At 42.9% G+C, this 19133-nt stretch overlaps 1 protein-coding gene and 1 long non-coding RNA gene across 2 annotated transcripts in view; one reads left to right on the forward strand and one right to left on the reverse strand.

Annotated features, from left to right (window-relative positions):
• The window catches only part of LOC309651761, a 29640-nt gene extending 25724 nt beyond the window's left edge, over positions 1-3916 (reverse strand). Inside the window, exon 1 of the long non-coding RNA XR_014258372.1 lies at positions 306-3916. This is a non-coding gene — a long non-coding RNA (uncharacterized lncRNA). The remainder of the gene's footprint in view (positions 1-305) is intronic.
• Positions 3917-4959: 1043 nt separating this feature from the next.
• Positions 4960-17968, forward strand: MBOAT4 (membrane bound ghrelin O-acyltransferase MBOAT4). Its single transcript, XM_082444724.1, has 3 exons — positions 4960-5273; positions 8020-8244; positions 10670-17968. Exons 1-3 carry the CDS (start codon positions 5152-5154, stop codon positions 11634-11636), a joined length of 1314 nt encoding a protein of 437 aa, XP_082300850.1. The 5' UTR covers positions 4960-5151; the 3' UTR covers positions 11637-17968.
• Positions 17969-19133: the final 1165 nt, after the last annotated feature.

Consider the following 19133-nt stretch of genomic DNA (forward strand, 5'->3'; position numbering starts at 1 on the left):
TTACGCCCTTGCCCTCTCTCCAGAGGATCCAAGTTGGTCATTTGATCTCTGTCTCAGTAAAGGAGTCTGCCATTCACCCAGTTGCTCAAGCAAGAAGCTCAACAGTCATCCTTGGCAGTCCTCACCTCTCCATACATAATTCACCGGCAAGTTCTGCTGCTCCTACATCTCATTCTTACACTTTGCATCATTTACTCTGCCACCTCTCTAATCGCCCCCTGTAGTCTGCGCCTTCCACCCTTGACCTCTGAAATCACACCCCCATCCAAGCCCCTCTCCTGTAGCTAAAATCATCCTTTAAAAACCAGATTCAGTTATTTTACTTCCCATTCCTTTTAAAATCCAGCCCCTGCCCAGTTCTCTCTTCTTTAATTTCATGTTCTCTTCCTCTTTCTCTATCACACTTTCATTCTCCAGGAAGCCAGGCTGAATCTCAGACCCAAACAGCTTCCACCTGCCCTCGGCCCCCACCCCCCCATTCTGACTCTAGTCTCAGGTAGATGTCATATACTGGGCGTATCAGCCAGGGTTCGACCACAGAAACAGAACCACTAGGAGATAATATATTAAGAGATTTATTGCAGGGAATTGGTCAGCGTGATTGTGGGGCTGGCTAGGCAGGTGAGAAATCTTCAGGGCAGGCTGGAACTCCGACACATGGAGTGAAGCCCTGTCTACAGGTGGAATTTCTTCAGGAAGCTCCAGCTCTGCCCCTAAGGCCTTTTAACTGATTGAATCAAGCCCACCCAGATTATCTAGGATAATCTCCATTCCTTAAAATCAGCTGGTTACGGCATTTAATCACATCTACAAAATACTTTCACTACATCACCTAGACTGGCGTTTGATTGAATAACTGAGAACTGTAGCCCAGCTCAGTTGATACAAGAAACTGACCTTCATTCTCAGAGAAGCCCTCTCTGACCACTGAGTCAGAAATAGGTCACTCTTATATGTATATGTATAACTGAATCACTTTGCTGTACACCTGAAACTAGCAAAACATTGTAAACCAACTATAGTCCAATATAAAATAAAAATTTTAAAAAAATAGGTCACTCTTGCTATACTGTTGGTTATCTCCAAGGTATAAGGATAGCATCCATCACCAGCCGTACTTCTTTATTTTACTACCTCCCCCAAAGACTAAGTTCCATGAAAGTAAGGCCATATGCGTTTGTCCCTGCTCTTTACTCACTGACCACAGTACCCGACACATAGTTGATACTCAAAAAAAAATTGTTGAATAAATATATGGATGAATTTAGAACATCCTGTTGTCTCCAAGCATGTAAACACCTATTCGTTTTTAAGCAATGTCTGTCTAAATTAATTTGAAAGACTTCCATGGCCCAGTCAGAATGGCCATCATCAAGAAATCTACAAACAATAAATGCTGGAGAGGGTGTGGAGAAAAGGGAACCCTCTTGCACTGTTGGTGGGAATGTTAATTGATACAGCCACTATACAGAACAGTATGGCGGTTCCTTAAAAAACTAAAAATGGAAGTGTCATACAATGCAGCAATCCCACTACTGGGCATATACCCAGAGAAAACCATAATTCAAAAAGAGTCATGTACCACAATGTTCATTTCAACTCTATTTACAATAGCCAGGACACGGAAGCAACCTAAGTGTCCATCAACAGATGAATGGATAAAGAAGATGTGGCACATATATACCATGGAATATTACTCAGCCATAAAAAGAAACGAAATTGAGTTATTTGTAGTGAGGTGGATGGACCTAGAGTCTGTCATACAGAGTGAAGTAAGTCAGAAAGAAAAACAAATACCATATGCTAACACATATATATGGAATTAAAAAAAAAAGGTTCTGAAGAACTTAGGGGCAGGACAGGAATAAGGACACAGACGTAGAGAATGGACTTGAGGACGTGGGGAGGGGGAAGGGTAAGCTGGGACGAAGTGAGAGAGTGGCATGGACATATATACACTACCAAATGTAAAATAGCTAGCTAGTGGGAAGCAGCCGCATGGCACAGGGCGATCAGCTTTGTGCTTTGTGACCACCTGGAGGGGTGGGAGGGAGGGAGACGCAAGACGGAAGAGATATGGGAACATATGTATATGTATAACTGATTCACTTTGTTATAAAGCAGAAACTAACACACCATTGTAAAGCAATTATACTCCAATAAAGATGTTAAAAAAAAAAAAAAAGACCTCCATGGCATGGGTGCTAGGGTTCTCCAGAGAAACAGAAGCCGTGGGAGACACACATTTATTTTAAGGAACTGGCTCACGTGGTTATGTAGAAGTGGACCCCCTGGCTGGAAGAAGTTGATCTTGCAGTCTCAAATACATCTACAAGTGGGAAATTCAGGCAGGGTTTCTATGAGGCAGAATTGCTTTCTGCGGGGGGAAACCTCAGTCTTTGCTCTTAAGGCCTTCAGCTGATTGGATGAGGCCCACCCACACTTTGTTTATTTTATTTATTTATTTTTGGCTGTGTTGGGTCTTCGTTGTTGCGCGCAGGCTTTCTCTAGTTGCGGCGAGCGGGGGCTACTCTTTGTTGCGGTGCGCGGGCTTCTCATTGCGGTGGCTTCTCTTGTTGCAGAGCACGGGCCCTAGGTGTGCGGGCTTCAGTAGTGGCAGCACGTGGGCTCAGTAGTTGTGGCTCACGGGCTCCAGTAGTTGTGGCTCGTGGGCTCTAGAGCGCAGGCTCAGTAGTTATGGCGCATAGGCTTAGTTGCTCCTTGGCACGTGGGATCTTCCTGGACCAGGGCTCGAACCTGTGTCCCTTGCATTGACAGGCGGATTCTTAACCACTGCGCCACCAGGGAAGTCCACCCCTCACATTTTGGATGGTAATGTGTTTTACTAAAAGTCTACTGATTTAAATGTTAATCTCATCTTAAAAATACCTGCGCTGCAGTATATAGACTGGTGATGACCAAACAGCTGGGCAGCATAGCCTGAGTTGACAGAAAATTAACCATCATGGCATGCTTGTAAAAAGGACCATTTTATCAATATGAGCTACAGTGTCTAGGGCCTATAAGCCTTTCGGGGAACCTATAAAATGTTTGAGACCTGCACATAAAATGTGTTGATTCCAAAATGCAAAAAGTACAAGTAAGAATTAATAAATATTTAATTCAGTGACAAAAAGCATAACTTTTTCCCTAACAAATTAAGTGCAACTCAGTTCTTCTGAACCTAGCAAGTATATTTAATGGAGGTTGTGGTTGCATTTTAATACGTTTACTATGATGTGAGCTTATTCATTGCTTAGGGAGCCCTTTTCTCCCATTAATTGCTCTACTGTTTGTCTAGGTCTTTGTGCCATCTGTGGCCTGGAATAAACTATCCATCTGTTTGGAAACATCCTTCCAGAGCCAATTTAAGCATTCCCCCTTCTCCACTTCCCCTGCATTTAAAAAATTCCTTATCTCTGCAGATGATTGCTTCTTTATTTGTCCACTACAGTGTGCCAGTGGTATATACTGCACCTATAGTTCTTTAATGCAAGTATTTGTTGCCATTTCCTTCTCCCTAGTAGATTCAGAGCTACTTGAGGGCAGGAACCGTATCTTATTTATCCTTCTAGTCCAAGTGCTTAGCACAGGTCTGTCATAAAATGGTAGCCCAGGGACTTCCCTGCTGGTGCAGTGGTTAAGAATCTGCCTGCCAATGCAGGGGACACGGGTTCGGGATGATCCCACGTGCCGCGGAGCAACTAAGCCCATGCACCACAACTACTGAGCCTGTCTTCTAGAGCCCGCGAGCCACAACTACTGAAGCCCGCGCACCTAGAGCACGTGCTCTGCAACAAGAGAAGCCACTGCAATGAGAAGCCTGCGCACGGCAACGAAGAGTAGCCCCCGCTCGCTGCAACTAGAGAAAGCCCGCGTACAGCAACGAAGACCCAACACAGCCAAAAAAATAATAAATAAATGGTAGCCCAATAATTCTCATCATTTTTATTATTCAACTGTGTTACCTTCAACTGCATTCAACCAATCAGCTTTATCCTCCATGCTTTTACATATGTTATCTAATCTTCGTAACAGTTCTTTTGAAGACAACAGAATTCTGCTGAATAACTGGCATTATTATATCGAATTTTAAGATGAAGTTGTTCAGTCTCAGAGAGGTGACTGATTTGCTCAGAGTTCCCTAGCTAATTGGAGGCTTTCTTTCATGTTTTCTCTTCTGTGCAGAGCTGTCTCCCACTAACAGGGGGTTCTTGCCCTTAAGATGCTTTTGAATCAGGCTATACTCTCCCGTCCCTTATTTAAGGCTGCTTGCTCTTGCATGTGCCTTCAGAGATGAAAAGTGGCTGGTCTGGGATGGCGCTGTAATGCTCTGGGCTCAGTAGATGGACCTCTACCCGCCAAGAAATGGCCTCTTGTTCTTGTCTTGCTTGTAGGCAGTGTCTCTTGGATTTCTTGTCCACACTCTAAAGAAGAGCTTCTCTTTAAATGTTCCTCTCCACACTTTAGCTTCCTTAAAACCTTTCAAATTTTAACAAGTACTTACTGAGTACATCATACGCACCCAGCACTGTTCTATGTGTAGGGGGGTACAGCAATAAACAAAACAAAGTTCCTCCCTTGCAGAGCTGACATTGTACCAGGGAGACAGGCAATAAACTAATCGAGAAATAGGTATATAAAGGGTGGTGACTAGGTACTATAAAAAAAATAAAAAAAGAAATAGCATAAGGAAATAGTATAAAGAGCCTAAGGAGGAAATGGTTGGGAGGGGAAACCACCTCCCTTCCCCACAGTTCGTGTTCTTGCACCCCCTCCCCAATCGGGTGAGTTGACTGTCCACAATTGGAAAATGAGATTTTCCATTTACTTAGTGAGAAAAATATGAAAGTCAGATGACTGGAAAGGCAAATACTGCAGTATATAAACAAAACCAGAACTCCTGAAAGCAATGCTTTTCATACATATCCTTACTAGGTAATCTAACACCAGATGCGTTTTGGTTTCTATAGTGAGTTCCCTTTATCAGAAAGCCAACTTTTATACTGCTTATCTCCAGTGCTTTTGTTTGCCTTTTGCTCAGCCAGGCCTTCCTAAACGGTATAAAAAGATCAAAGAGAACCTGGTTGAGACTTCCAGGAAAGCATCAGTTAAGGATTCTGGAAAGGACAGTATCTTTTGTTCCAGTTCATGATGGATTGGCTTCAGCTGTTCTTCCTCCATCCTGTATCACTTTATCAAGGGGCTGCTTTTCCTTTTGCGCTTCTGTTTAATTATCTCTGCATTATGGATTCATTTTCCACTCATGCCAGGTAGGTTTGACGGCTAATTTTGCTCTTACATCTATGAATACTATAGTAGATCAAAAAGCCCAGGTTGGAGTGCAGATGTGAGTATTAAATACTAATTACACTGGTTGTTTTTAAGTTATCATCACTGCCACCAATTATTGATTGCTTGATCATGATTATGTCTAAATAGAGTGAATCGGAACTGGAAATTGACATCATGTCTGCATTGACTCAGCCAAAGTTTGATAGGGTCACATTAAGTGGGAAAAGGATGAAAATAAATGGGGGAGAGATGGATGTTGGGGTGATATAGGAATTCCCCAAATAGATGCATCTATAAATCAACCACATGCCCCAGATGTTCTTGAACAGTCTTAATTTCATGGAATTCTATCATTTTCAATAAAATTAAATTTTATTAAATATACAACTATGTGACTTTTTTAATGCCTTTGTATGATTTCTCAGAGAAATGAAAAAAGTCAAAATAAATTTTGTTCAATTAGTTTTATCTCTACCTGGGATCCGAAATTACTGTCACTAGAGATTTGATAACTTGATTGAAATGATTTTTTTATACCTAATAAATTCAATACATTAGAGACAGCCCCTATTTTTAAAAAAAGGTTTTATGGAATATCCTTTTGTAAAGTGAAAATCCATTGCCAAAGTTCTACCTCTTAATAATTCACTTATTTTGGAAACTAGGATTTTTATATATCGGGGATTCGTAAGTAAAATCTAGCTGTTTCTAGCAACCAGGTTGGCTGAGTTCGATTAAACTATGGTAGGTTATTACATCTTCACAACTGGTTGATGGCGCTTTACCTTTGTTTAGGAAAGGAGGGAAGCAGTTGTAAAAAAAAAAGTTTCCTACTGAGAAAGAATCACAAACAATAACGCAAAACAAGTGCAAAAATAAGGGCTAATTCCCATAGGTTAAGATTGCTGGCTTTGGGAGTTACCCTGGTGAGTCCTGGTCCCTCACTTCCTGAGTGTCCTTATGTATGTGAATAAACTCTCTGAGTTCATCTGTAAAATGGAAATAATAATGCCTACCTCATGGGATTGTTTTAAGGATTAAATGAAGATATTTCATATAAAGGAATTATTAGCCCAATGCCCAGAATAAAATAAGCACTCCAAAAAATCATGCATCGTGCATTGTACACGTGTAGACACAATAATGTTTACAAATCCCCAGGGCAGTTGCTTTGGGGAAGAGCACTTCCCAAAAGTTCTCCCCTATTTCCCGATGGCAGGGAGGCGAAGGCTTGGGCGGGTAGAGGAGGAGTCATCCCAAGCATAGGCTGCAGCTCAGGAACGGCCAGGGCCTGTGGAATAGAGCCTCGCACACTGAAGCACCTGCCATCTCCCTCAAGAAAGAAAGAAATTCTTGCAAAGACGTGTGCGTCACAGGCCAAGGAGCCATGATCTACGCCCTGTGACATAGAGATTCATTCACTTTTCCTGTCCCTGACCACTCAATCCCTGTTTCAGATTTTTTTCCTGGCCTCTTTGTTCAGATTTATTAACTAGGCACCAGTAAAAAGGAAAAAAACAAACAAATCTCCATATACTGTGGAAAGAAGAGCCGAGTCCTCATAATATGGAAACTCTGGTGCCTCTGCAGATCCAGAGGGCATCCGCTGGCTTCCAAAGGAGGCATGCTCCACAAACCACTTCACTGATGTAGGTATTTACAGCATTACAAAAAGCACCAAGTCATGAGAACTTAAAGTGCAGTAGAGAGGATTAAGGGCAGATATAAAGACAAATATCATGGTATCACTTATATGTAGAATCTAAAAAATGGTACAAATGAACTTATTTACAAAACAGAAATAGACAATAGACTCACAGACATAGAAAACAAACTTACGGTTACCAAAGGGATAGCTGGGGAGGGGGTAGAGATAAATTAGGAGTTTGGGATTAACATATACACACTACTATATATAAAACAGACAACAAGAACCTACTGTATAGCACAGGGAACTACACTCAATATCTTATAATAACCTATGATAGAAAAAGAAAAAAAATCTGAAAAAGAATATACATATGTATAACTGAATCACTTTGCTGTACACCTGAAACATTGTAAATCAACTATACTTCAATAAATTAAAAAAACGAAATATTATACTAATGATAGAAGCTTTACTCAAATAAGCAAATACTGTATGATTTTATTTGTATGAATTTGGAGAATAGGCTAAACTCTGTATGCAGATGACGAAAATTATTAAACGATACACTTAAAGACTTTGTAATTGAGTTTTCAAACACTTATCAAAGGGAGGCATTGAGGGCCAGGGGGTGCAGCTCTGTGGAAAGGGGAAGAGACTCATCTGTATGAGATGTCTAGAGTCCTCCTAGATCCTGGATCCTAGATTCCCATCACTTTGGTCGGGCAGCAAGCGCAGGGCTGGGTGTGGCCCTACTGGGAAACATTCCAGACCGGCCCCCATGGGATTGTTGCGGGCAGGTTTCCCCCCACTGGCCCGGCAGACATCAAAGAGGGGTGCCCAGGGTCCCAGAGGCAGAAATCAAGATTTGTCGCCTGCAGAAGTGGTTTACAAATGGACTCTGCCTCTACCCTCCATGTTTCTCGCCTTCAGAAGAACAGGAGGAATACTTCAGAGGGACAGCAGTGTGACTTCTGTAGGGGTGAGGGGGCGCCCACCTCCACTGGGTTCCACAGATGGGCTGCCACGGGCAGTGACTCATGTGTCGCACTGCTCCAAGGCGTTCTGTGTTCCAGGCACCTGTTCCTCCTGGCGGGAGGAGGAGTCCTGGCAGTAACCACCATGGGCTCCTTCGCTGTGCTGGTCTTCGTCCCCGCTCTGTGCACCGTGGTCCTGATCCACTCGCTGGGCCCCCAGGACGTCCACAGGCTGACTTTCCTCTTTCAGATGAGCTGGCAGACGCTGTGCCACCTGGGTCTGCACTACACGGAGTATTATCTGCAAGAAGCTCCTTCCACGAGGTAAAGCAGCTCGTTCCTGTGTTCCTACGGAGCCCACCAGGGTTTGCTTGCACTGGGGTGCTGGTGGGGAGGACCTGGGCATTGGGTTTGAATCCAAATTCTTCCACATCTCGGCAGTGCGATCTTGAGTGAGTCAGTCAACCTCTCTCAGCCTCAATGTCTTTTTCTGAAATAAAGGGTGTGTGTAAGTGTGTGTTGGGGGGATAGCAGTACCTATCTTGCAAGCCTCTTAGGTTAGAGTTAATGAATGAATGTAAGTGTAATTGTATGACGAATCTCCTAATAACTACCATGTGCTGCCTGCATGGCACAGTGCCTGGCACTAGCTGTAATTCACATTGTGCCCGAGAAAGGGGGTGAACCAGGAATCCCATGGCCCACAGATGAGGCCGGCCTGCAGGTGAGTGCCCTGTGTGTAAGCAGAGTACACACACCTCAGTGTAAGTAGTTTAGACACATAGCCGGCAGCCTCCCCGCTGTTTCAGTAGGACAGGAAAGGTATAAATCTACCGTAAACCTTTGCTGCCTTCCCACACACCTGCTCTGCAAGAGTTTTACTTTCACTGACATTTAGCTCTTCCATCCCCCAGAAAAAGGGAAGTCACTCAATCCAGGAAAAAAAAAATAGGGCGCTAATTACAGTCTAGGGACGTGTTTTCCTGAGTCAGTGAGATCATCAGGATTAGAGGGAAACAGGCATCTCTGCCATCCTGAGGCCTGTTGTTCCTGGCTCTCTCTGTGATCACCATTAGCCTGGTTTCATGGTCGCTCGGTGAACTGGAGTGGTGACCTGTCGAGGGGGTCACCTCTCTGATTCTAGCTGCCATTGGTTGCCTTACTCTGCCATCCCTCCCACACCCAGAATCCTATTCTTTATTCTGACTGTTTTCACCAAAGGCTCCAGGGCTTGCTTCTCTGAAGAAGAGGCGAGATGGTGGGTGCACAGGGAGTGGGGAGTACTGACTGGGATGTGGCGACTTAGGATTTCAGGAAGAAGCCCGGACCTGACAGGGGCTGGAGGAGCAAGTTGAACAGAATCTGGCTGGACGGGAGGGAGGGAGGCTGAACCTGAGCTGAAGCGGGAAGATGTGTTAGTTTGCTCTGGCTCTCATACAAAGTACTGCAGACAGGGTGGCTTCAACAGCGAACATTTATTTCCTCTGGAGGCTGGAAGTCCAAGGTCAAAGTGTTGGCAGGTTCAGCTTCTCCCGAGGCCTCTCTCCTTGGCTTGTAGATACCGTCTTCTCGCTCTGCTTTCACATGGTCTTCCCTCTGTGTGTGTCTGTGTCCTTATCTCTTCTTATATGGAAACCAGTCATCTTGGGTTAGGGCCCACCCTCATGACCTCGTTTTACCTTAATTACCTCTTAAAGACCCATCCCCAAATACACACATTCTGAGGTACTGGAGGTTAGGACCCCAACATATGAATTTGGGGTGGGGGAGGACACATTCAGCCCTTAACAGAAGAGGACTGAACAGGGGTTAGTGGCATTTGGTGGCTGCTTTGCTTACTGTTTGATAGGTCAAGTAAGGAGGTCAGTTGTCCTTAAGTTTTCAGACACAGAAGCAGCAACGGTTGGGAAACAGAGCCATTTTCTCCCCACAGGACAGTGTTCCTGATTGTAGAGTGTGTCACTGTAATTTTCATTAATTTTCTCCATGGTCAGCGGGATCTCTACTGTGTGATGGTGAAGCAGGAACAGGTCAGGTGATTGGTTAAGAACACACCTCAAATTGCTAATGACTCAGCATACACCCTGAACCTCTAGCTTGACTCACTCTTCCTCAGCCCGAATCCCAAAGCCTTCAGAATCTTGCAGTCAGGGACTGGTTCATAGTCCAAATCTCCAACTTCCTATAGTCTCTATAGGAAGAACTAAGACCAAACAGAACTAAGGTCTTGTTTCTTCTGTGACAAATTTCTCCCTGATCCTCCATCCTAATCTTTATAAGGTATTCTTAGAAATACTATAATCAACGTTTCACCGTAATATTCCTCGTCATTCTTTTATTTGCCTCTCTACTGATTCATTTCTCCATTTACCTTTCCATCCTGCTCAGAGGAGCCTGTGGTTCTGGATTAATCCAAGAGTCTTTGTGGGGGAACTGCAGGCCATGAGATTGGTCTTAATTGTTTAGAGCCACCCATTTGCCACTGGGTCTTTTTTTTTTTTTTTTCTTTAATATTTATTTATTTGGCTGGGCTAGGTCTTAGTTGTGGAACGTGGAATCTTTAGTTGCAGCATGCGTGCGGGATCTAGTTCCCTGACCAGGGATCAAACCCGGGCCCCCTGCATTGGGAGCGTGGAGTCTTAGCCACTGGACCACTAGGGAAGTCCCTGCCATTGGGTCTTGTGTGAGGCACTGGAAGGGGATAAAGTAAATGCGGAGTGTTTTTACATTAAAAAAAAATTTCTTTCAGGTTCTACGTCACTCTTTCTTCCCTCATGCTCTTGACCCAGAGGGTCACATCCCTGTCTCTGGACATTCGTGAGGGCAAAGTGGCAGCAGCAGCAGCAGGAGACGTCAGGAACAAGAGCTCTTTGTCTGAGCGTCTGTGGAAGGCTCTGCCCTATTTCAGCTACTTGCTCTTTTTCCCTGTTCTCCTAGGAGGCCCCCTGTGTTCCTTCCAGAGATTTCAGGCTCGTGTTCAAGGGCCCAGCAGTTTGTATCCCAGGCACTCTTTCTGGGCTCTGACCTGGAGGGGTCTGCAGATTCTGGGACTAGAGTGTCTGAAGGTCGTGGTGAGGCGGGAGGTGAGCGCGGGCGCAGGACTGACGGACTGCAGGCAACTGCAGTGCGTCTATGTCATGTGGTCCACAGCCGGGCTCTTCAAACTCACCTACTACTCCCACTGGCTCCTGGATGACTCCCTCCTCTACGCAGCGGGCTTTGGATCTGAGTTTGGTCAGAGCCCCGGTGAGGAGGGATACATCCCTGATGCGGACGTTTGGACGCTGGAAACAACCCACAGGATAGCCCTGTTCACCAGAAAGTGGAACCAGAGCACAGCTCGGTGGCTCCGACGCCTCATTTTCCAGCGGGGCAGGACCTGGCCCTTGTTGCAGACGTTCGTCTTCTCGGCTTGGTGGCACGGACTCCACCCGGGACAGGTGTTTGGTTTCCTCTGCTGGGCTGTGATGGTGGAAGCCGACTACCTGGTTCACACCTTTGCCAACGTGTTCATCAGATCCTGGCCGATGCGGGTGCTCTACAGAATTCTCACCTGGGCCCACACCCAGCTCATCATTGCCTACGTAATGCTGGCCGTGGAGGCCCGGGGCTTCTCCTCTCTCTGGCTGCTGTGGAATTCTTACAACAGCGTCTTTCCCACGGGGTATTGTATTTTGCTTTTTTTTTTAGCGAAGAGAAAGCATAAACTTAACTGACATCTTTCCCCAACTTTCATCTTATACACCCATGAAACAGACTTTAGAAAGTACCAGATGGCGCCTTGAAGATGCAGGTGTTTGCACTTTTCCATGATAAAAGCTTTTTTTTTTTTTTAAAGTATTGGCTGTATGTACCTGAAGTATTGTTGACTTACAATGTTGTATTAGTTTCAGGTGTACAGCAAAGTGATTCAGTTATACATATATATATTCTTTTTCAGATTCTTTTCCCATATAGGTTATTACAAAATATTGAGTAGAGTTCCCAGTGCTAGGCAGTAGGTCCTTGTTGTTTATTTTACATGTAGTAGTGTGTATACATTACTCCCAAATTCCTATTCACCTTCCTTTTCAATTACTTTGTAGTCTTGGTGTCTGGTTCCACAAGTCTGTGGAATGAATAAATGCTAATGGTGGGCCATGTAACGTTTCAGGTGGGAATGCAAAACATCACATGAGAGGTAGAGTATTCGGTATACTTTTCCCTTTCTTCCCATCCATGCAGATAGCAGGTTCTAGGTTCACTGTCTCAGGACAGTATGCCACAGGGAGAGGACACATTGTGGAAAAAGGTTTATCAGTAATAAGATTATTCTAAGTGTCTTTGAATCAAATCTATTGTTATAGGAAGAAGAGCCTTGAGGAAAAATAAAGTAGTGTTTTCTCCAAGGTTCGGTCCTGGGGAATCGTAATTGGGTCTGGGTGCAAAAAAAGTAAAATGTTCTGTGACTTGACTTCATCAGCCAGATTTTGTACAGCACTTGGTGTGACCTTCTGGGCCAGTGGATAGCTCCAGTACTCAAAACTGTAAGCATGGAGCATCTTTTTTTCTGTCAACTGTTTCCTTGGTGGTAAATTCTGTGAACTTGTTTTCTTCCACTGGGCTCTCCTGAACTGCTTGGTTGTTCCTGCCTGGGAGCCCCCTTTGCTACTGAGATCCCCTGGGTAGACCACCTGCCGCTCCTGCATGTGCAGCCCGCCCAAAGGGAGAGGCAGTGTTTTCACTGCCAAAAAAGATGTGCCACCGAGCAGGGTACCGTGATGGCTGGTCTTCTGGACTTGGGTATTCTCATTCTTGCTACTGGAGGATACGGGTTTTTCCCGCCCTGGAGGGCGTGAGACGGGGATGGGTGTGTATGTGATGCAGGTGGACCTGCTGGCTCGGCTGCTCCCACTACAGCACCCCATGTAATCCCCCTGTGAGTCGCCCAAGCCCATCCTGGCCCCAGGTTCCACCACTCGCAGTGGTACGGGGCCTCCCCGGCACGGCTCCCACCTTTTAGGGTAGTGTTTGCTCATGCACCTGCCACCGGTGTTTCAGGCTGCAGCTTCTCTCTTCAATTTGATCCCTGATGTTTTCATTTTCTCAAGGATTTCTTAGTTTCAGATCCACCATGACTTCCCCTTCTTGTTTTAAGTTTGGCAATATATTGATATTTCTCTGTCCTAAAAAAAAAAATGTGTACCACATCTCAGTTCTGAGGCAGGAGTAGGGGGCGGGAGGATCATGTGTCCTTAGTGCATTGGAAGCACGTGTCACAGCACCAGGCAGTGTCTATTAGTCAACAGACCCTCTTGATTACCCTGAAGTACTGCAACAGACAGGGAACGAGGTGGTTACAGCATTTCCAAGAGATACTACGAGGCTGACGGTGACTCGTGTCTGTAATATATTCTCTGAAGAGACTGGATTGGTAAAATGTATTTTTAAAAAGAGTTTGTCTACTTGTGTGAGAAGAGGGAACTGCTTAGCAGTACGGAGAACTGGCAAGAGAAACAGTAATAATGGCTAACACTGAACAAGCACTATCGCTGTGAGCTCTCTGTACGCCACACCTGAACCCCACCACCACCCTGTGAGGTAGGTACCACTATCATCCCCATTTTATAGATGTGGAAATGAGACCCAGCGAGGAGAAAGGACTCGCTTGAGGTGACACATCTCGTGTAAGGAAGAGCCTGGAGACCAGGCAGTCTGACTCCAGAGCCCACAGTGCAACTGCGAGGACGAGATGGTGTGCTACCACGTCGCCCCTCAAGGAGTTTATAAAGCAGATACAGGTCAACGTGTCAACAGTATTCTCTCGTCTGGTAAAGGTTTTAAACGTGGCGAATGATGATATTTCTAGGGAACAAATACATGTGACGAACCAGTAGTTTGGAAGTGGTGTCCACCTCAGTTGTCTTTTTCCAACTCTCCCTCATTACATCTTCTTCCCCCCACGCCCCTGACAGGGACAACTGAAAGCTTGTTCGTCACGCTTGACTTCTCCCTTCCTCCCACACAATTCATCAGCGAATCTGCTTGATCAGTTCCTCTGAAATATACCCTAAGTCTCACCACCTCTCCCATCTCCGTTGCGTCTGGGACCCAGAGATGAGGGTGTCAGAATCAAGAAGCTCCCACGTCCACTGCTGCTGCGCTCACCACCTCCCGAACCCCAGGGAGCTGAAGAACGGCCACCAGGACGCTGCTCTGACACGCCCTTGTGTCCATGACCCTGCCTGCCAGCAGAAGACCAGCCAGAGCAGAACAGGAAACTCCCTCCACCTCACTTCTGCTTCCCAAAGCGTTTCCTCCTGTGAACCCCCATACTTCTCCTTTGGCCATGTACAGGAATCAGCTTCCTTTGGTCCGTTCTTGTGTCTCCTCTTAGCTCACTAGATTGACAACTCAGAGAGGGACCATGAGTCCCCATCTTTTTCTGTTCCCCAACAGTACCTAGAATCGGTCCTGTAGTGTATAATTGCCGCTGGGAACAAAGGACTTTTCTAGGTACGGAGTATGGCTCAAACCCAGCTTTTCTTTTGTTTTAGCTGCGCCATGTGGCTGTGGGATCTTAGCTCCCCGACCAGGGACTGAACTTGAACCTGGGCCCTCGGCAGTGAAACTGTGGAGTCCTAACCACTGGACAGCCGGGGAATTCCCAAACCCAGCTTTTCTTAATCCTTAGGAGACTAACACCCTCTTCTTCACTACTATACCCATAACTAGGTTTTAGAGCTGATTCTTACTTATGTTTTGGAGCATGACGAAAATAAATAAAAATCCATCCATCTTAGTCCAATCCTAAGAAATTGTTCAATTGTGAACACTTTTACAAACAATTTTCAAATGTTCTATGTTAAGTATACCTAGCTTTCAGGAAAACATCTGTCCTATTTTGGAGAGGTTCACAAATCTACACAAGTTCACTGACACTTATTTCACACTATATTTACATAATATTAAACAATAACTGATCTGATAAGAGAAAAAGACATTTCTGATATGAAACGCCAAACTATGAATCAGGATAACTAAGTTATAAAGTAGTAATGCTCTTAATGCTCTTATTAAAACACATATGGAAATACTCATGTTTGTTCTATAATATTTTATTCTATTTGATGGTTCCTATGGTTGTAAACTGCAACAACGTTTCTCTTTCGTAGTATTAGCCATTCTACTGGCTCCTGAAATAAAAAATTCCTGACTTCCCCTTTTAGTGCTGCCTCTAAATACACAAAAGAAAACAGAACTATACTTGAAAAAGGAATGTTTTATGGTCTTAATTTCTCAGCTGTGGAAACATTTTTTGACTTTCTCTGTTTTATTCTTTCCAGCTGGAATTTACAAGATTAAGAGTTAATATTTGAATTGCTGTGACTACAGCATATAGTTCTATAGTCCTAAACCCAGGGATGAATTCAAATTATCTTCAAGAAATTGGAAGCAAAATATACAGTACGAAGTTTCCTATAAAAATAAACAGCAGGGGCTTCCCTGGTGGCGCAGTGGTTGAGAATCTGCTTGCCAATGCAGGGGACACGGGTTCCAGCCCTGGTCTGGGAAGATCCCACATGCCGCGGAGCAACTAGGCCCGTGAGCCACAACTACTGAGCCTGCACGTCTGGAGCCTGTGCTCCGCAACAAGAGAAGCCGCGATAGTGAGAGGCCCGCCCACCGCGATGAAGAGTGGCCCCCGCGTGCCACAACTAGAGAAAGGCCTCGCACAGAAACGGAGACCCAACACAGCCAAAAATAAAAATAAATAAATTAATTTAAAAAAATAAAAAATAAAAATAAACAGCAAAACTGTTTCTGTCTCTAGACTTTCTGCAACCGAAAACAGACGGTGAACAGAGATGTAAGATCTCAGGTCTGTGAGGACCTTAAGCTCGGAATAACTCCTACATGAAAGCGTGGAAAACTGAACTCTAACGCTTCTGCTTGGCACTGTGCCATCTCCCTATCTGGTGCTCCTCCCACCCCCCTTATCTGTATACAGTTAACAATGACAGTTTTTTAAAGAGCCATTTCCGTCGCAAAGCATTTCATCTGTGTAAGAGGTGGGAGACACCCTAGTTAACTCCAACGATGTTGTATTGTGTACAGAAATGTTATATACTTGATTCAGTCAGCTTGGTTACCTCATTTTTTTCCCCTGACCACATTCCATTCTTACTAACATATTATTGCCTAGAAGATTAGAAATAAAAGAAGTTAAGGAGTGTTAGGAACACTCAGTTGTAAGAAAAGCTGGCAAAGACACAATTCCAGAAAAATACAGGTCAGGGGCCATTTAAAATAGGGGAAAAGAGCACAGGGAATTCTGCTCAATATTATATAACAACCTAAATGGGAAAAGAACTTGAAAAAGAATAGATACATGTATATGTATAACTAAAATCACTTTGCTGTACACCTAAAACTATCACAACACTGTTAATCAAGTATACTCCAATATAAAATAAAAAGTTAAAAAAAAAAAGCTACAAGGATATAGTGTACAAACAGGGAGTACAGCCGATATTTTATAATAACTATAAATGTATAACCTTTAAAAATTGTGAATCACTATATTGCACGCCTGAAACTTAAATATTGTATATCAACTATCAATAAACAATTATAAAAATAAAATAGGGGAAAAATAATTTATGATAACCCTAAATTACCAAGGAAAAATCAAAATGTTTTAATATAGTCTAAGAAAGTATAAAAGTATATGATCCATTTAATACTTAGGTCAAAATAGTTAAAGTAAAACAAACATAGTTCTTTTTGAGTTAAGCTTTAGTTGTCTGGAATATTTATTTTACAGGATATGTTCTCTTCCCTGGGACTGCAAGAAAATTAGGAGTCCTGCAATAAAACAAGAGCTCCCTAATCTTTTCTGACAGAAAAGGTAATACAGGCTTATACAGAAGAAATATGAATTTGAAATTCCCACCAATTTATGCATCAAAAAGCCTCCTGAGATCTAAAATGTACATACCACTTAATAGTAATGTTGCATGGCTGCTTGTTACATTTGATGTGATTTAAAGTTACCTGACACTTATAAATCTAGTCACATTCAATATAAACATTCTAGAGTTTACTTTAAAAGTCTGGATTATTTTCACAATGCCCCCAAAATCATATTAAAGCAGACACTAAGAACCTATGATTTGAATTTTTTTTAAAGTATACAATGAGATTATAATTAGGACAACTTGGGACAAGATTCATGTTTGATAAGAGAACAGTACTTTTCTCTGTTTACATTGTACCACACAGATGAATTTTTTTTACCTTTAACTGTTTGAAATGTCTGCAAAAAGCAAAATGCTCTAATGATGAATAATAATAAATATATAATAAAACGTGCAGTCATAAAAAAAAGTTCTTAAAATTTAAGAACAAGAACAACCTTGACTTTTAACGGTCAGTAGTCTTTTTATGTCAACAAAACCTTCTATGGCTATTTTTCTAAAAGGTCAGGTAAAAATTCTACTCCCCCAGATTACCAATCCTTTTACTACAGCTCAAAATCATACAGCTTCACTGTAGTATTTATTACTATGGTTTCACTTTTATTTTGGAAGTGAAACTTCTGCAAGACTAACCTTATAACTAACGTCATCCTTGCTTTATACCCCATTGTTAAAATGGATAACGCACACTTCAGCAACTGAAGTGTGTTGTATATTTTCATTTCAAAAACACCCACAAACTAAAATAGATATTTAAAATCTTTATTGTTTCATCATCAAAAGTTCTCTTTCCATAGAAGAATGGCAATGCAGGATCAGTGCACATTCTATGGAAAATTCAGACCTCAAGTAACTAGCCTAGAAATCAGAGCCAGCACTACGTCAAGCTAGTGTGCAAGGTCAAAGACACAATGCTGCCAGTGCGATTAGTATACAGAAGAAATATGCAGCTCTCAGAAAAAGAGTCTATGGCCAAGTAAATGAAAGAGCAGCAGTGCACTGCACTGACATTCTAGAACAGAAAATGGATGGGGGAAGACCAGAGAATGTACTTTTGGCAAAAAAAAAAAAAAAAAAAAGAAAAGAAATTGAGTAGATCACAGGCACTGAGTTCCCAACTGTATCACCAGCTGCCTAATCCACGAGTGGCTGCCCCTTCATCTTTAAGCCCGCCACATCCTAACACTGCAAGCTGCTTTCAGCCTGTGTGCAAATGTGACAGCCGCATGCACGCATTTTTATTCTGCTTCCCATCTCACGGCTCAAGGCAACAACTTGAGTTGGGCGATAAAGCCCGTGGCCTTGAGGCATCTTTAGTAAAAAGCTGAACAAACCCAAAATTTGTTCCCATTTTTTGGAGAAATCAACTTTATAGAACAAGATAGTTGTCAAGATTACTCCATTTCGTCTGAAGGCAGAACAGATTTTATGAAAGTATACTGAATAAACATATAAACAAATGTCCTCAACAAAATACTGTTAGACCAACTTGAACATTTTCATAACTAGCTCCTGAAAAAAAGCACTGATAATTGTGATATGGAATGACCACTACAATTTGATCATGCCTGGTTACTGGGAATTTTTTGATCAGCTTTGTGTCTGAAGCTGCTATACAGCTGGATTTGGCTACTTTGCATTAATTCACACAATCGGCCATTTATAAAAGGAAACAGCAAATCTATGACGGTGAAATAAAAATCAAAACAGTTGAGAGGTATACAGGAAACTTGCCTTAAATATTTTAAAATTACATATGATACAACCTTAGGGGATAAGAACTACAATTACCGTGGTCTAAATCTTGAGTTGTTAATACATGAATTAACGGCATAACTAACAAGTCACTTGTTAATCACGTCAAGGCCTTGCGGGGCTGGGGCACTCTGAATGTATGGCGGAGCAATCACTCTCCAGGTGCGTTAAAACCTCTAACTTAATGTGTTATTAAACCATATTGGAAAAGTTATTTTACTTAATATATACAATGTATAAAATAAGTTATAAGGAGGCAGGAAAAGGTTTTCTAGTATGTGGGATGCAAACATACACTTTCCCGTATCAGTAGTAGTTCTGTGTGTGTCCCTTTACCCACGTAAAACATGAAAGACTGAAAGAAGATTAAAAATTTCACTTATAAATAGAAACAGGATTCAAAAAAATGGAATTTCAACATCGTTTCTTCCCACAATGCAACTCACTCTAATTATAACAAACATAAATAAAAACCGTATCTCAAAAATCTGTTTTTAC

The sequence above is a fragment of the Balaenoptera physalus genome (assembly GCF_965194825.1).
Source record: "Balaenoptera physalus genome assembly, chromosome: 21".
Classification (NCBI taxonomy): Eukaryota; Metazoa; Chordata; class Mammalia; order Artiodactyla; family Balaenopteridae; genus Balaenoptera; species Balaenoptera physalus.

What these genes read in the sequence shown, in the direction of transcription:
- MBOAT4 (XM_082444724.1), top strand. Translation starts at nt 5,152, where the DNA reads ATGATGGATTGGCTTCAGCTGTTCTTCCTCCATCCTGTATCACTTTAT. An exon ending in TCATTTTCCACTCATGCCAG is followed by an intron (nt 5,274 to 8,019) that starts GTAGGTTTGACG and finishes TCTGTGTTCCAG; the next exon opens with GCACCTGTTCCTCCTGGCGG. An exon ending in CAAGAAGCTCCTTCCACGAG is followed by an intron (nt 8,245 to 10,669) that starts GTAAAGCAGCTC and finishes AATTTCTTTCAG; the next exon opens with GTTCTACGTCACTCTTTCTT.